We start from the raw sequence: 18,705 nt of genomic DNA, 5'->3' as shown, positions 1-18,705 counted from the left end.
CATGAGACAATCCCTGCAATCTAGTTTAGATACAGTGGACTCGACCAGTAGAGCCATGGCTGCCAGCACAGTACTTAGATGCATGTCCCGGCTGAGAAAGTTTGGATTTTCGGCAGACGTCCAGGCACATCTGTTAGACATGCCATTTGTAGGCCCTTCTCTTTTTGGGGAAAAGACTGATAGTCTAGAAAAACTGCAAGTGTCTAGAGCTGCAGCAAAATCTTTGGGGGCGGCGATAAGACAACCTCAATCTACAGGTCAAAGATAGAGAGGTTGTTCTTTTCGTTTCTATGCTTCCATATATAGAGGAAGTTTTCACAAAAAGGTCAAAGAAGACCCTACCATAACATAGAAGAGGTAGAGGAGGAAGGACTTCACATTCAACACCTGAAGAGAGACTCTCAGCTGCAGGTGGAACAGCAAAATGACTCCTTAAACCACAAAACTGTGGTAGGGTGCAAACTGTCTTACCATGTCCAGAGTTGGCGAAGCATAACTTCAGATGCATGGGTCCTACAAACAGTAGCAGATGGATACTGCCTACCATTCCAAGACCTCCCGATTGCCCACCAAGAGCAAGATCAACCTTGGTTCCAGATCTGCTCTTCCAACAGGGGATTTTCACAGTTTTGGAGAAAGGTGCAATAGAATTGGTACCTGTAGCAGAGAGGAACCAAGGTTGGTATTCTCCTTACTTTCTAATCCCAAAGAAGGATGGAGGAGTGTGACCCATATTGGACTTGAGATGCTTGAACAAGTTCCTCAGGAAGGATAAATTCAGGATGGTAACTCTTTCGCAGATCCTTCAGGCCCTTTGACTCCAGGATTGGCTGGTGTCACTGGACCTTCAGGATGCTTACTTTCATGTGCTGATACATCAGAAAGTACCTGAGGTTCGCGGTTGGCGGTTCTCATTATCAGTTTCGAGTTCTGCCATTCGGGCTTACCTCGGTCCAAGGGTTTTCACCAAGCTTATGACAGTGGTGGCAGCAAGTCTAAGGGGGGGAATTCATATCTACATCTACCTGGACGACTGGCTGATCAGAGCTGCTTCTCTGGGACAGTGTCTGGATCATCTCAGTTGGACCTGCCGTCTCCTGCACGATCTGGGCTTCTCCCTGAACTTCAAGAAGTCTCATTTGACACCCTCTCAGAAGCTTCAATTTATTGGAGCAGTCCTGGATTCAGCCTCGGGAAAAACTTTGCCACCCGAGTTAGGAGCTCAACATCTTTTGCAGATGGTCCAAAAATGTCAGAGTGCCCACCGTCTTCCGGCTTACGACTTCCTAAGGTTGCTCGGCCTATTGGCATCCTGCATTTTTCTGGTGCCAGAAAGCCCATCTGAGAATGATATCCCTTCAGTGGGTTCTCAGATCCAAGTGGTCTCAATTCTCCGGCAGAATGACGGACCTTCTCCAGGTCCCGACAAAGATCGCCGAGGATCTCCTGTGGTGGGCCAGCTGAGAGAATGTGATGAGAGTAGAACCATTTTGGCAACCATGGCCGGAGACGACAGTTGTGACAGGCGCCTCCCTCTCAGGATGGGGAGCGCACATGAGAGAGCTTTCAATAAGCGGACACTGGTCTCAGTCGGAGTCCAGACTCCATGTTAACCTTTTGGAGTTGAGGGCAATCAGACTAGCGCTGATGGCCTTCCTGCCCTGGATACAGGGAAAAAGTGTCATGATAATGACGGACAACACAGTGGCCATGCATTACCTCAACAAGAGAGGGTATTTAGGGCCACTGCCCCTGTGCAGAGAGGCAATGCAGCTCTGGTTCTGGGCACGAAGAGAAGGAATAACTCTTCTGGCATCTAGCTGGAGAAAAGAACACAGCAGCAAAGCACAATTTCCCCCGAGTGAGAACTAGCTCAAGAAGTCCTTCAAGAGATCTTTGGCCTTTGGGCTACCCCTATAGTGGATCTGTTTGTGACGAGTGTCAACAGGAGGTGCGCGCTCTTCTGCTCCAGGGAATTTCCCCGAAGAGGAGCTCTAGCAGACGTGTTCATAGTGGACTGGCAAATTCCACTCCTGTATGTGTTTTCGCAGTCCCCATCATTCCTCACATAATACAGAGATTAAGGAAGTTCCGGAAAGCCATGATCCTCATTGCCCCGGATTGGGCCAGGAGAACGTGGTACCCAGACCTTCCGGAAATGGCCATCTGCCCTCCAATTCGTCTTCCCCAAAGAGAGGACCTACTCTCGCAAGAGGGAGGTCACATTCTTCACCCAGAGATCAGGACTTGCAACCTTCACGCCTGGTATCTGAAATGGTGAGATATAAGGATTGGGACCTTTCCGGAAGACGTAATTGTAGTGTTGCTTTCGGCGAGAAGACCAGCCACTAAATCCCTGTACCACTGCCGTTGAAATAGATTTCGCAGCTAGTGAAGGGAAAAGAAAGTAAATCCTTTCTCATGTAAACTTCCCCAGGTTTTGTATTTCCTACTTCATTTGACACATTCTGGGTTGCAAGTAGCCACAGTGAAGGGCTATTTAGCGGCCTTTTCAAGTTTCAAAAGAAAGATCTCCTGATGAGGGATCATATTTCAAAGTACTGATTGCGACACAATTTCTGAAAGGCTTAACAAATTTGTTCCCGCCTACTCCCTTCATCGTGCCATTATGGGATCTAAACCTGGTACTAAGAGGTCTTATGGTCGCTCCTTTTGAGCCCTTACATTCGTGTCCTCTAAGGATGCTCACCATAAAAACTGCCTTTTTAGTGGCAATCACATCTGCCCGTAGGGTAAGTCAGCTTCCAAACAACCTTTCACGACCATCTCCAAGGATAAGGTAGATTTAAGGGTTAAATCATCTTTCTTGCAGAGGTTTGTGTCAGAAGTTCATTTGGCACAACGTATTGCACTACCATCTTTTTATCCTCATCCATCCAAGGAGGAAGAGAGACTTCATCGTTAAGACCCAACGGGGGTTCTAAGTATCTATATCACAAGGACTGCAAATGTTCGCCAAGATGATCAGCTTTTTATTGTTTATGATGGTCATAGGTTAGGATTAGCTGTCACAAAACATACCATCTCTAGATGGATTGTGATGTGCATACATGAGTGTTACTCATTGGCTGGCAAGGATTCACCTACAGGTCTAAGAGCGCATTCTACTAGAGGAGTGGCTGCTTCATCGGCTCTTGAAAGAGGTGTTCCAGTGAGGGACATTTGCAGTGCAGCAACATGGAAATCCCTGCATAGATTTAGTAGATTCTACTGTGCAGATTATTTTTCAGGAGAGGAAGCCAAATTTGGCAAAGCTGTCCTCCACAATATTAACAAGTAAAGTAAATTCTTGGCATCCTGCACCAAACTCAAACTGCTTTGGGAGTCTATCAAAGATGAGCAATACGTGGGAGGACACAATCCATTCGAAGAACAATTTACTTACCCCTGGTAACGTTCTTTCGACTGGATGTTCCTCCCACATATTCCTCATCGCCCTCCCATCCATCCTGTTTCTCGCAACGTCAAGACTATCTCCTCCTGCAACAGAGCATGCTACTTAAGTAGGGGAACAAACGAAGAAGTGAGGTAACGGTCAACACGTTTGCCAACATATAATCAGCGTTGACATCATGAAGGACGCAACGGAGGCCGTCGAGGACCAAGATTCGATGCTGCACGACAATTGACTCTATGAAAAAAAATTCCGAAGCAAGCTGCAAGCATATTTGAATGTATCAAAGATGAGGAATACGTTTTGGGAACATCCAGTTGAAAGAAGGTTACCAGGGGTAAGTAGCTTGTTCTTCTGGGGAATCCACCGAGCGGGAGGAGTTCTTAGGACACAGGCACCGGCCAAGCTCTCGAGCCTGGTAAAGCTACCGGTCCCGTGACCAAGGAGTCTTTAGGATCTCCCGAGAAGGCCACTGTGGGGCAACACTGCTCTTCTACAGGGGCGCATCCCGATGGGTATTATAGCTCTGGCACCATGCCTAGGCCCGGGGGGATGCATGCACGTTCCTCTTACACGACTACCGGGCACAGGCCTGAGGGTGGCATGCCTATCGGGAGTTCTACTAAAGTCATTTTCAACACTGAGCCTCAGCTCGAGGGCCCTTCGGGGTCTAGGTTTGCAGGCCCTATGCCGGACTACACATTCCCGCGCATTCCTCATCAAAGCCTGGTACCTAAGATGGCGTCTAGTGGCAAGATGATGTCTGGCCGTGATGCAGCAATGAAGGAGCGCCCACGTCGCTCCTCAGAGCAGCCTTCGGCCCCATGAAGGCCAGACATTTCACCTAGGGTGGAATGGTCGGCGACTCGGGTTCCGTGGTGCGCTGCTAATCCCTCACGTCCACTACCCTGTGGTACACAGACAGGTTCCACTCAGCACAGGGCCTCGCCTCTGCGACAGGCTGCTGCAGGGGGTTCTCCCTCTGCCCCGGACAATCCACCACCACCTCAGTGCAGAGATACCTTCTTTGAGCGCTTCATGGGCCTCATGAAGTCGCCTTGGATGACCGGCCTCCTAAAATCCACAGCAGGAGCCAGGGCTGCTCCCGTCATAGCCTCCACTAGCACCCACCCACGTGTTTCCCCGGCCGGTACTCAGACAACAGAGGGTGAGCAGCTGCTGCCCATGTCTTTAGCGCCGTCTCCTACTCTGGAGCCTGATGTGCAAGGGGATACACCGCAGGTGCCTGATACAGTTCAGAGTGATAAGGACACATAGAATGTGGAGGCTATCGAGACCTCATCGTCCATCCAAGGGTACTTGGGGGTTCTTGCACCCCAGCGAGAGCAACCAGAATCTGGTGTGCTGGCAGAAGTGTTGGCCCTAAGGTCACACAGTAGGTCAGGCATATCACTGCAGAAAGATGTCTCAGCACTGTTAGCTAAAATCTGGCTCAAACCACACTCGACTCTTTCAGCTAACAAGAGACTTGACGCCAAGTACAGACAGGTGAAGTGCAAACCCATCCTTCTGTTATTGCGCCCGCTTCTATGTATGCAAAACTGCAAACATATGGGGCCTCAAGCTCCTCAGCAGCCAACCTGCTTAGCAAGGAGGACAACCAGCTAGAAGCCTACGGCAGGAAGGTCTATGCAAAGGCAGGCTTGCACCTCAGGCAGGCTAACACCGATGCAATCTTGGCAGCAGCCAACCAAAGTTTGTGCAGCAAAATAGCTGACTTTCTGCTGTATCTAACAGGTCACAGGCAGGATTCCTTCAATGCGGGGTTGGCTGAGGATAAGGTGGTCGCGCAGGACCTGCTCGTGTCCACAGTATAACACATCGATACATCGTCTAGAGGTATCTGTGTGGCTATAAATATGCGTCTGTCCGCATGGATGCACGCGACGAAGTTCAACACGGACGTGCATATGAGGATTTTGGACCTCCCATTCAAAGGAGCAGAGCTATTCCAATCCTCAACCGATGAGGAGCTAAATAAGAAAAAAGTCCAGCTCTTAGACTGTTAAGTCACTGATGATTCTCACCAAGGCAACCTCAAGGCCGTTTAGCCTTCAATGGAGGTCAGATCAGCAAAACTGGTCTTTTGGTGACTTTCGGGGATTCCAGGATCGCCGGGCCAGACAACCAGATAGATTACCGAATCCACAAAGGAGTAAACATCAGCGGATGACACATACAGGGTTTTACCATTCCCCCTCCTCTACCTCAGCTTCCGACCCCAAGAAACAATGAGGGCAACATCGAGGTCCATCCCTTCCCGGTTGGGGCAGACTGGCTCTTCACAAACTGCAATGGCGATCATTGGTAAAAGACCCCTGTGTTCTTTTGGTGGTTTTATGAGGTTACTGCCTTCCGGTAGCACCCCAAACCTGGTCTCTGCTTCCCTTCTGCAAATAGGGTCTCTGACTCTTGTTTGAAGTTCCCACCCTTCTAAAGCTCAAAGCTGTAAAAGAGGTACCCCTGAATGAAAGGGGCCTAGATGCCATAGCAGAATTTTTGCTATCCCCAAGAATAGTCCTGAGGGTGGTTCTCCACCTTTCCCTTCTGAACCTATTCCTCCCACTCAAGATTCCAGATGATAACGCCTGCGCAGCTCGCAGAAAGTCTCTCTCGGGGGGATTGGGTGTGCTACGTGGACCTAAAGGACACTTACCTGCACATCCCGATTTGGCAGCCGCACAGGCAGTTTCTGCGTTTCACTGTCATGGGACATCACTTTCAATACCGGTGTGCTGTCATTAGCCCTCAACTCACCTCCACAAGTTTTCACAAGGATAATGAACACTGTAGCAGCTCTGCTGACAGCCAGAGGGCACTACGTCTACCCCTATTTAGATGACTGGCTCATCATGGGCAGCTTTTGGGAAGTGGTATATGACTCTGAGGGACCTCATGGATCTCCTATACCAGCTGGGCTTTTCAGTACACCAGACCTAAGTCTAAGTTTGTTTCGGCGCAGAACCTCATCATCCTTGGACTAGCGTGGGACACCATAAGGCAGAGGCTTTTTCTTGCTCGGGATCGAGTCATGGCGATCCTCAAGGCTACTGGACCCTTTCTGGACAGACCGACCACGTCCGCTTGGTGATATCAACACCTGCTGGGCATCAAGGCAGTGTGCATCCTTGCCGTCCCTCATGCCAGGCTGAAAAGCTGGGACCTAGAGAGACAGGCAGACAGGGTCCCTATCCCACAGCACGTCAGGCCAGATCTAGACTGGTGGAGGCAACAGCAAAACATCATCAGGGGGGGGCGCCCCATCCACCAGCCGCAACCAGCTGCTGTCATTACAACTGACTCATCTTTGGAGGGCTTTGGGGCCACTCTAGACACAACTTTACGGTCCATAGCCGGTGGTGTCTCCAACAGCAGGAGGAACACAAACATTTTGGAATTGACAGTGATTCAACTAGCATTGAAGGCTTTTCTACTGATCATCAGGAAAAATATGGTTCTCATCAGGACAGACAATACCACCTTGATGTATTATCTCAACAAACAAGGAGGTATGATTTCTCCAGGTCTGTGCAATCAGACCATGCAGATATGGAAGTGGGCCCTGCAGCAAGGCATCCATGTCAGCGCTGTCCACTTGCCGGGGCAGAGCAACATGGAGGCAGTCAGGCTCCAGGCGGACAACTACAAATGGGAGTTAAGGCTGCAGGTCCTCAATTCTCTGTTCAGGGGCCGGGGCCTCCCGGAAGTGGACCTCTTCGCCTCAGTGAAAAATGCCAAATGCAAACAATTTGCTTCATGGATCGGGAGGGGCAGATTATCACTAGGGGATGTGCTCCAAATCTCCTGGAGCAACTGGTGGTGTTATGCCTTTCCTCCAACACCATTGATACTGAGGGTGCTGAGGAAGTCTAGACGCAACCCAGTAAACCAACAAACAATGGTGGGAACCTCCAAACCCGGCACCTAGAGGTAAAACAATACACATGAAACAGGTGGTGGTGCCGGAAACACGAGAGCAACTGAAGAACAAGGCAAAGGGTATTACATCAAAAATTCATTTTATTTTGTTATAGATTGTAAAAAAGTTTTTAATTAATTCATTTTGTAAAACACATCCTATATAACAGACATTCATTCATACTAATACAGCTCTAAAAGCAAGTTGCTCTCGTGTTTCCGGCACCACCACCTGTTTAATGTAGACGCAACCCAGTGCCACATGATTCTGGTGGTTCCAGACTAGCCAGCAAGGATCAGGTACTCCGATCTGGTGAGGTTGACAGCACATGGGGCCGCTCCCCTTGCACTCAATGGGACCTGTGCATCTCTACCAGCACCCTCTCAGCCTGGTTACTGAGCAACTGAAAATGCAGAGCCGGGCACTTTCACAGTCCAACATGGATATTATTCAAATAGCAAGAAAGGAGTCTACTAGACTACAGTACAATAGCAAGTGGACCAGATTCTGCATCTGGGCCAAGGATAAGGGCGTGGATCCGGTGTCCTGCTCTCTCGACCACGTTCTGTCATTTTGAGCTTACCTGGGCAGCACTGGCGTGCAGGTCGACACTTGCTGCACTTATCTTGCAACCATCGGGGCATACAGGGATTCGGAAGAATGATCCTTCTCCTCGGCCAACCCGATGGTAAAGAGACATCTTCACGGGTTGGCCAATTTGTATTCACCGGTCAAGTGACCTCGCCCTGTGTGGGATCTCAATGTGGTGCTTGTGGTGTTAGTGCACATAAGCCGCTCAAGCCCATGGCTGCTACTGGTGGCTTCAGAGCTTTATGCAGTCTTTCACAAGGACAAAGTGGTCATGAGAACACACCCACAATTTCTACCGAAAGTAGTCTAGACTCATTGATGTGAAGAGACCAATGTCCTCCCAACCATCTTCCGGATCCTGAGTCGGAGGTGGAAAAAGCATTGCACTGCCTTGAAGTCAGGAGAACTCAAGTTCTACCTTGACAGGTCGAAGCAGTTCAGGAAGTCGGGTGCTCTTCTAGGCCCATTCAGAGGTTCCGCGCCTGGAGGACAAGCCTCTAAGGCGTCAATACCGTGGTGGATGGTGGAGGCCATCACAGAGTCCTATAATTGCAGAAAAAGTCATGCCCCCAAAACATGCATGCTCATCACGTAAGGGCTAAAGAAGCAGCTGTAGCTTTCCAGAGACCGGTGCCATGGCATGTCATTAGTAGGAGCCACATGGGCCTTACCATCAACTTTTTGCAAGCACTACTGTCTAAATGTTGGTGCCAGGGCAAATGCCCAATTTGGACAAGCTGTCCTCAAGAATTTATTTGCTGAGTGATCAACCTCACTCCTCCCTTAGGTTATAATCGTTAGTATTCGCTCATACAGTATGGAGGAAAGAGGCCGGGACGTAAGAGTAATTGAGTTACTCACTGTAGTGACTAACGTACTCCTAGTCCATAGTCCCCTTTCTTCCATTCAACCCTCCGTCCTCCCCCAGTATAATTAGGCCAGGCTGGTATAGCTGTTTGGCATGTACAATGGGACTGAGCCAGTCGCCAGAGGGCGGGCTATCAGGGAATGGTCACGCCTGGTGCCACGCCTACACGCGCCTGTAAATGTAAAGTGGAAATGCTCTTTTTTGGGGGGGGAAAGGTTCCCGTTCCAAGGGAGGGACGTCCATACAGTATGGAGTAAAGGGAACAATGGACAAGGAGTGCGTTAGTCACTAGGGTGAGTAAGTCTTAATTCTATGTTTCCATTTCTTGTTTTGCAGAATTGAGCCAGGAGCAGAAGCGCATAAAAGTCCTTTAGATGTTGTCTTGGAAAGTGAGACTTCACTCTCAAATGAGGCTTTGCCACAAGCTAAATGTGACCCTTGCCCTTGTGCTCCAGATGACCTTTCTATTGCTGATATCAGTTGTATTATAGAACATTCTGTGGTCCCTTCCAAAGGTATTGATGCACCATACAACCCTCCAGGTATTCCTAATACAAAAACCTTTGAAGCGGAAGTCAGCTCGGTTGGAGATGATGGCACAATCTATGTGGTGCAGAAATCGTTAAGTAAGAAATATGTTTTTGTTTCATAATTTGTTGAATTTAGCCTTTAAAGGTTTTATCATCAAACACCCATGTAGCTTTTACTTCATGCTGAACATTTTTTTTAATTGTTTTTAAACCTTTCAAAGAGGCACGCTTTACATTGTTGACCTTCTGCAAAGTGGGAGAACTGACTATAACCTTTTGTGTGTGTCTTGAAAACTCTAACACCTTTTAAGCCACACTTTCATGGTCATTATCATCTTTAAATGTTATTGCTGTATTTGACATTTGCTCTGGTGTTATCCAGGGTTGGCACATTTTTCTTTTATATGTAGGGTGCCTTTAAGCTTCAGAACTATGCACAGTGCTTTCATATTGATATAACAACCAACGTATAAAACCTTTTACCTCATTCCTCCAACATTGGATCTTTCATGGATTCAATTGCTCATGAATATTACCTGTCAGGCTGGGAATTCTCAGTAATATTAAAGCAATTTAGCTTTAAGCTTACAAATGACTGTTACTTATATAGCCTTTTGCTATCACTTTTGGTCATAATGGCCCAGCCAATGCCATTAGTCCTCCTTAGCTTCACCACCAGTGGCCAACTTCTCATTTTTATTGCACGTTTACGTGTTGGGAGTACTTGCTGTTTCGTTCCTCCAAATATTAACCTTTTTCCTATTTTTGAGATCATTTATTCCATCGTTTTCTTCAACATCAAATACATTAGTGACCATCTTTAACAGGGACCCATTGCCGGTGTAGATACAAACCATTGACGGATCTTCTCGCCATGTGAGGCCCTCTCTCGAGTTGAAGCCTTCAACACGCTGCAATGGCAGATGCTGCCAAGAGCCTTTTCAACGCATGTTCCAAGTGACGCCTCAAGAACGTGTTCGTGGGCGACCAACATGACACATTCCTATATCACTTGCATCCTGACCACAATATGGACAATTGTTCAAGTTGCCAGTCCTTCCTGTTAAAGACTCGAAAGGATCGCCATCGAAGGTTGGTGACTTGGATGGAGGGGGGTGCCAGGGCCTCTGACTCGGCCTCAAGGTTGTAGTCATGTCTCTACCAGAGTCGGCAGGCCTGTGGACTGAACTCCCTCATCCAATAGGTTGAGGTCGTATGAGGAACCTTCCCATGGAAAGAAACCTAAAAGGACACAGAAGTTGCACACTTCGACTATTGTCCACTTGTCTATTGTCCACTTCATCCACCACTGCTTCGTCTATGGCTATGACCACGTCCACTGCTTGACTACCGTTTTCGTCTCACTCTCCGAAAGGCGATGTCCATGACGACACCTCATTCGACGAGCCACACTCCGTTGACGAGCCACAGGCATAAGTTGTCATCGATACCAACAACCGCGTCGACGACAACGTCGACCGTTAACTGACCAAAATCAACCACCTCTTGCCAACAACTACGCCTGCCGTCTCTAGCTTTGCTTTGCCCCCCAGATTGGCGTCCGTGCCATTGACTTCCGCTTCACCGGTGACAGCTCTGCAAGCCCCAGTGCTTTCCTTTATTTCCGAGGGGTGCAAGTGTGGACGTAAATAAGTCCACGAAGAACCAGATCCAATTCTAACAATATCTCGTCAGGTTTCGAATCCTTATTGAACTAAGGTTTCAATGAAATCTATTACCGACCCTAGAAAATTGCTTTCTTTGGAACAGAGAATGTATTGTGTCGCTACTGCTCAGCTACAGAGGAAATGTAAACCCATGTTGTTCTTAAGGGTCCGGAACTAAATGTAACGTGCAGAAAATGTTTGAAAGTTGTGTGAAAGGTTTGAGCAATCCCACAGTTGATTAAGTGTGGCACCAGATGCAACAACTGACGTCTTAGAAATTGCACAATGTGTTAGGCAGAATCCTGTGCAGTGCCCTTAGGGACCACTACACACAATTAAGACTACAGGTGTCAATACAAGTTTTACCTTTGATACAAGCCTGTACTACTATGTTAAAGTGGTAGCAGTAGCAGAGCAGCCAGGCTTATCTCGAGTATATGAGCAGTAGCAGAGATTACACAAAGGGACCACAATTACTGTGACTCAAACAAACACTGACTCAAGGTTTCAGGTAAAAAATATAAGTACATTTATTTTTAAACCATTCGTTATAAACACAACACTTCTATTAATTCAAAAACCACACGTAAAATATACTACAACTAGCCAATTCGCTTTGTACGGTATACTTCAAGGTAAGTACCCTATGTTTTATTGGACCGGTGTTATGAAACAAAAGACGTTACCGGGAATACACTTGCGATCACTTTTTGACAGAAATAACAGTTCGGTCTTACAAAAGATACGCGTATCCGCGGCAAGAAATGTTACCGAGGTAAAAACACACTTAGCACCTGAGATACCCAGAGAGAGTTGGGGGCAAAATCATAGGCAATACTTTTGTCAAGGCAGGCAGGGTCAGAGAACACTCTTAGACAGAAATTCAAAAGTCAATAGGCCGGAGCTAGTGTCAAGTGGAACCGGGTTCCTGTTGTCGAGGATCACACAGTCAGATAGTTCACGATTCAGCGTAGCCAGCAGTACTTAGATATTGTCAACAGAGGAAGCAAAAGTTATAAGGAGGCGGGAAGACGAGGGCAAGCTTTGGAGGCGAAGAATAGGGATTCACCCAAATTCCTCAAGCAGAACACAGTACCTTATTCAAGGAAGAAGCTGGTGCCACAGCAGTTGTTCCTGGTAGTTTCCTGCAGACCCTCGGTTCCTGGAGCTTCGATCCGAAGGAGGATTTCTGGAAGGGTCTGCACCACACAGGTATGAAGCTGGCAGCACCAACAGTGAATAAAAGGTGCGCTCCTTAAAAAAAGGAGAGGTTCTTCAGGTGGCTATCCGGACCACTACAGCTGTGTGCAGTGATTTCGACCATGAAGGGTTCCTCTGGCTGTAGAAGATGAGCTGGTTATCCCCACCAAGCTCAAGGGAAGAAGACTCCGGACTGGATCTTCTCTTAGTCGTTGAAGGGTAGATAGCTCAGGACTGCAGCAGGGCTTCACCGGTTTCGGGATAGTTGCAGCAGTTGACTTTTTCTCTGCTTCTCTTCGGTTCCTTGTAGTTCCAGTGGCGACTCTGACTTCTAGCCCAAGAGACCTGCCTTTTAGGCGAAAATTTCAAAGAAGGTAGCAGGCGCTCCTCTCCACAAAGAACATGGCATGATAACCTGTTCTGGTTATCGTGCCATGTTCTTTCTGGAGAGGAGCGCCTGCTGCCTTTTTTGAAATATTTGCAAGGAACTTGGGGTTGGTCACCCTGAGTTACCTGGGGGCAACCAGACGTGGACTCCCTGCTCACTGTACTCGGAGAGGCAAAGCTTCACCTCACTGATGAGGCCCAACAAGGCTGAAACACGTGTATGGGGTTGCTTTTGGTACTCTTGTTCAGAGAGGAATTGCCATAGCATTTCGGTGCTGGACTGCCCATGTGGGCGCAACAAAAACTGATATGCAAATGGATATTTCCCATCTGTGAAAGGTACAGTGAGCAAAAAGTGTGTGCTGCAAACTCTCATCTCAGAACAGGTTATCATGCCATGTTCTTTCTGGAGAGGAGCGCCTGCTGTCTTTTTTGAAATTTTATGCGAAAATCCCCCATTCACACAGCCTGGCTGTCAATCACGCAGCAGGGGGCTTGTCCGGCCTGGACTACCACCTCACCCAATCATGGTAAAGTGCGACTTGGGTTTCCTAGGATACCCTGTGCAGGGGGTGACTACACCCCTCCATCACATTCAGCTCACCTAGACACCCAGGCGCCTAGAGGAGGGCTTCTTGGCAGAAGCCCGCCAAAAGACAGTGAACAAAGAAGGCAAACCTGGTTTGTCGCGCAAAGTAAAACACAAGAAGGACTTTAACAAAAAGAAATGGTGACCAAAAGAAAAAGCATTTGGTCAAGCGGGTTTAAGTTTGAGGCTAATATAGCCTTCAATACTACCACGTTTATATAAGATAACCGCGGTAGATAAGTTAGGGTAGGTACCACTGCCACCAGCCAAGTCCAAATGTTAAACGAGCAAAACAATGCTCTAGGAGGTACAGATAAAAAAGGCTAAGGATTAACCCTTTACAGTACTCCATGTATGATGGGGTGTACTGGATCTATGGTTACATGACTAAGTAAAGTTAATGGCAACTTTACCCTTTTCTGGGGGACAGTAGTCCGCCTCAGAAATGGAGTCGGCGGGAAGTCTAAAAGACAACCCTGTGTCACTGCACTGAAGGTGCTGTGTAACACACAAAAGAAGGGGGCTACTGAAGTGGTGTACTCCAGAGTCCACAATCATTAAACAGCTTAAATACACATGGCAAAATATAGGTAAGAGTGGGAAAAAAGGGTACACTCTTACCAAGTGGAAAAATAAACTCCAGAAATCCAGCAAAGCTGCTAGGGGACGCACTAGGTAAGGGAAATTAGCCATAGAATGAGAATTCTCCCTAACACAATGCACTTTTTTTAATACTTACTGAGATTGAATTTATTGTAGGGCAAAAATCATGTACTTGCAGTATGATGTGAATAGTTTTTTTTTTTCAATGTGTTTATTCATAAAGCAGCGCACAGGTGAATCATATAAATTAACAACCAAATGCAACACAAAACCTCAGCATAAGAGAACAACATGTCCCCTTTTGTCCCATGGGTCCGCTTTTACTCTCAGTCCGACATGGCCAGACTGTGCGCCAATTGTTCGTTGTCCGAGTGCAGTGCCTTTGCAATTAGGTGCGGTTTATAAATTACGCTGGGTAGTTCCAATCATAGTCCAAGAACGGTGCCCAAATGCTCGCAAAACGGTGAAGGGTGCCCGCCTTGGCTGCAGTGACCTTCTCGGCTATCAGAATGTCCCAAAGCTTAATCCATCAGAGTGTCTTCAGGGGGCCTTCCACGGACTTCCAAGAACGGGCTACAGTAATTTTTGCTGCCAGCTAGAGTTGGGTTATAAGGGCTGCCCTCTTGCCTGTTCTTGGGTAAGAGCCCGGATCGGGGTCCCTAGAAGGATATTTTCAGGAGCCAAAGGGATTGCCACTTGGGTAATGTCTTTTATTGTGGCGAGGCATTGGGACCAGAATTCTCTAACCTTAAGACAAGTCCACCACATGTGGTAATAGGACCCTGGGAGTCCGCAGAGACGCCAACATTGGGGGTCTAACGCCTGATGAAAGTGGTGTAGGCGGAGTCGGGGGGTAGTGCCACCATAGGAGCATCTTGTCGGCACACTCCCGGTTAGAGATGCAGGGGGAGGACGCACAGGTTCTTGACCAGAAATCTACCCAGGTCTGATCCTCTATGGCATGCCCCAGGTCTGCCTCCCATTGAGACATGTAAGAGGCCTTGGCGACGAAGGGGTCATCTTGCAATAATTTATAGAGAGCGGTGATATTCCCCCGGGCTGGCAGATCATTTGCGGTGAGTTCTAGCGGCTGGGAGCTCGAGTTGCTGCTGTTCGCGTTAGGGGATGGGAACACCAATGCCGCAGTTGGGAGTAGGTGAACCTATCTGTTTCCGCTAACCGGAACGTCGCCTTGCATTGTTCGAAGGAGCGTGGGTGGCCCTCCTCAAAGATTTGCCCTAGGGATTCGAGCCCTCCCACCACCCAATTCCGAAAGTTCAAAGGGCAGGAGCCTGGCGAAAAGGCCGGGTTGTGAAAGATTGGGGAGGATGGACCCAGGCACCCCCCTATGTTTCTGGGCCCAGTTCCAGGCCTTCAACAAGTGTTTAGTAGAGGCCAGTATATTCGGCCAGGTTCGGCGCAGTGAAGGGGGGACGTATGGGAGAAGAGGTAGAGGGAGACGGGGTTGTTCAGCCTCCCCCCGTTTCGAGCACCCAGAGGCAATCCACTATGCCTGAATGTGGGCTAGTTGTGCTGCTATCTGATATCTACGGATGCCGGGGACCCCCAGTCCACCCTGTTTGGGACTGCCCATCGTGGTTCTGTGGGGGATTCGCAGCTTCTTGCCCCTCCAGATAAAGCTAATCATCTTCCTTTGAAGACACTGCAGAGGGGGGAGAGGGATGGAAATGGGAAAAGAGGAGCAGGCATAGAGGAACTGTGGGAGGAGATTCATCTTGCAAGCCGTAATGCGGCCCAGAAGCGGGATCTCTTGGGAGAGCCAGCGGTTAAGGTCTTTTTCCAGCTCTTCGAAGATGGGGGAAAATGTGCCTGGTAGTCTGCTGGACGGGCCAAAATCTGCACCCTCAGGCAAGGGATCGTTTTGACACTTCATTGTATTGGGCATTGCTTCTCTAGGGATTCTCTTTCCCATGGACCTAGCCCCACGCCTAGGGCCACTGATTTCTCGAAATTGATGGCAAAACCTGGCACTCTCCCAAACCTCTGAATTTCTACCAGGGCCCGCTTCATTAAAGCCGAGATGTCAGTGATGGTCAATAGCACATCGTCAGCGTAAAGGGCAATCTTGTGCTGGGAGGGGCGTACTTGTGGGCCTTTAATCCAAGGATTAAGGCGGATGCATTGGGCCAAGGGCTCTATGGCTAGGGCAAACAGCAGGGGGGTATAGAGGGCTCCCTTGTCTAGTTCCACACGTTAGAGGGATCAGATAGAAGGCTATTGACCCTCAGGAGACTATTAGGGGACTGGTAATTAGCTAGGACCAGCTTTTGGAATGTTGGCCAAAGTGGAAAGCTTTGAGGGAGAGGCGCAGAAAAGTCGAGTCCACTCTATCAAAGGCTTTAGTTGCATCTAGGGCCAGTAGAGCAAGTTGATGCGATTCCTGGTTAGCGACATCTATTAAATTCAGGGGCCTGCGAATGTTGTCTCTCGTTGACCTATGAGTTATGAAACCAATCTGGTTCGGGTCTATGATATCAGGGAGGACAAGTGCCAAGCGATTTGCCAGGATCTTAGAGTACATATTGGCGTTGAGGTTTAGCAATAAGATGGGCCTATATGAACTGTTATCCCAGGGGTCTTTTCTGGGTTTAAGGATGAGGACCGTAGTTGACTCCTGCATGGAGGGGTGATACTTGCCGTGGTGGCAAAGAAGTTAAAGAGAAGTGTCAAGGGGGCCACCAACTGGGGGTGGAAGATTTTATAAAATCGAGTGGAGTACCCATCTGGGCCCGGGGCTCTGGGTTTAAGGCTCTTAATGACTGTGTCGACTTCCTCACCTGAGATCGGAGCCTCAAAACTTTTCCTTGCTGCGGCCTTGAGGTGCGGAAGAGCAGCACCCTGCAGGTAGTCCTGTTGTTCAGTTTGATCCCTTGGAGCTGCTGTCATTATCTCTGAATGGTGGGCCACCGCCAGTCGTAGCTTGTCCTGTTCTACGAATTGGACCATGCCATGGGGGTCACGGAGGCCCAAAATGGTGTTTCTTTTCTTGGCCTTGGTGAGCTTGTCCACTAACAGTTTATTTGCTTTGTTGCTTTTGGCACAAACCCACTGTTTAATTTTGGTTAGCAAGTGCGCCGTGGCCTCTGCATAATGTGCCTCCAGCCACTTTTGTGCCGCCTGTAAAGACCGATAGGATTTCAGGGACCAACCCTTGTGCTTATGGGTGGTCTCCGCTTCAAGGACCTCGTTCTCCAGGGCCGTGTGGGCTACACGTCTACGTTTGTGAAAAGCCGCATCTTGAGCGATCAATTCCCCTCTCAGCACCACCTTCATGGCGTCCCAGGTGTTAGCTGGGGACGTGTCCTCATTCCGGTTTTCCATGAAGAAGTTTTTAATTGACCTAGCAATGGAGTCCCTTACCGTCATATCGTTTAAGATGGGGTCATACAAGTTCCATCGGCGACGGGGAGGAGGATCGGGATCATGTGCTTGCAGGGTCAGCGAGACTGTAGCGTGATCAGAGAGGACCCTGGGGCCAATGGTGACGTTGTCTGTAAAGGCAAGGATCTGGGGGGAGGCCAGCAGCAGATCGATCCGGGAGAAGTTTCGATGCACATACAAGTAGAATGTAAAGTCTTTCTCCTCTGGGTAGATTACCCTCCAAGTGTCCACGACCTCTAGGGTCTGAAAGAGGTGAAGCAGGCTCTTTGCCAGCTTTAAGTCTCTGGAGGACGGGGGATGTGACCTGTCCATGAGTGGGTCAGGGGCTCCATTGAAGTCCCCTCCGATGACGACTTGCCCTCGATGAATGGGAGGAGGGCCTCTTCTAAATCTCGGTAGAACCCCTCCTGGTTGTCATTAGGGGCGTAAGCTGAGATGAGGGAGTAGAGTTGGCCGAAGATTAGGAATTTGACTGCAATGAAGCGCCCCTCCAGGCAACGTAATGAGTCCAGGCCCGATTTCATCTCATCGGCACTCCCCTCAGCCAACAGGGCTATAGCCAACCAAAAGGGTTGGATTTCACTCCAAGGGAAATACGGTGACATGCACCTTGGAGTTGGGCATGGGCAGCACGGGTCCCCGCAGCAGCATTCAGTAATTTGTGTTAAATGTTCCTCAGGGATGATCCCGATCATTATTTAATTTTCTGACTTCTTTGCACTCTTGACCAGGATGCCCGCCTCGGTCTTGGGGGAGTTCTGCCCGGTGCGGTCTCTGTAATGTCGAGGGAGAGTGTCTTTGGGCCTCCAGGAGAGCCGGGGCATAGGATTGCTGTTGCATCTTCGAGGTGGCTAATCGTTCGGGAGGTTCCATTATGAGAAAACTGCAGAGCCGTTGGAAATAGCCACTGGTAGTGAATCTGGTGGTCTCAGAGAAAAAGTGTGAACGGTAGAAGGGCCCTACGCTTCTGCAGCATCAGGAGAGAGAGGTCCTGAAAGATTTGAAGCGGGGAGCCTTGGAATGTTAGTTCGTCGCAAGAGCGACCTATTGCAGAACTGGCTTCCTTGGTGGTATAGAAGTGGACTCTAGTGATCACATCGGGGGTGGGGGGGTCTGAATCCATCCCTCGTCGTGGAGGCAGTCTGTGGGTGTGATCTAGTAGAAGCTGAAAGAAGTCACCCACATACTCAGCTATATCCTTAACAGGAACTGAAGAGGGGACCCCTCGGATCCGAAGATTATTGCAGCAGGCTCTGTTTTCGAGGTCCTCTTGTTTGAATTCGAGGATCTCGGTTTTGTCCATCAATTGAGCGGTGCACCTCCACGAGGGTAGTAGAATGCTCCTAGACTAGGTCCTCGGACTCCCCCAAACCTTTGCTCAACTTCTGAGACCAGAGAGTCTGGAGTGCTGTGAATGACTGGGACCACTGTGGTCCATGATTGGTCCACGTATGGAGTGTGTGTTTGTGAGCAGATCTCCCATTGGGTCCTCTCCGTTTTGGTGCGAAGGGAA

At 48.8% G+C, this 18,705-nt stretch overlaps 1 protein-coding gene across 1 annotated transcript in view; it reads left to right on the top strand.

Moving 5' to 3' along the window:
* The window catches only part of RNF17 (ring finger protein 17), a 3,777,565-nt gene that overhangs the window by 3,005,799 nt on the left and 753,061 nt on the right, over positions 1-18,705 (top strand). Inside the window, exon 29 of the mRNA XM_069639339.1 lies at positions 9,151-9,435. Coding sequence (XP_069495440.1) covers positions 9,151-9,435 — 285 coding nt within the window. The remainder of the gene's footprint in view (positions 1-9,150; positions 9,436-18,705) is intronic.

Source organism: Ambystoma mexicanum, chromosome 7q, assembly GCF_040938575.1.
Source record: "Ambystoma mexicanum isolate Mex_15411 chromosome 7q, UKY_AmexF1_1, whole genome shotgun sequence".
Lineage (NCBI taxonomy): Eukaryota > Metazoa > Chordata > Amphibia > Caudata > Ambystomatidae > Ambystoma > Ambystoma mexicanum.
This window is presented reverse-complemented; position numbering and strand designations above follow the sequence as displayed.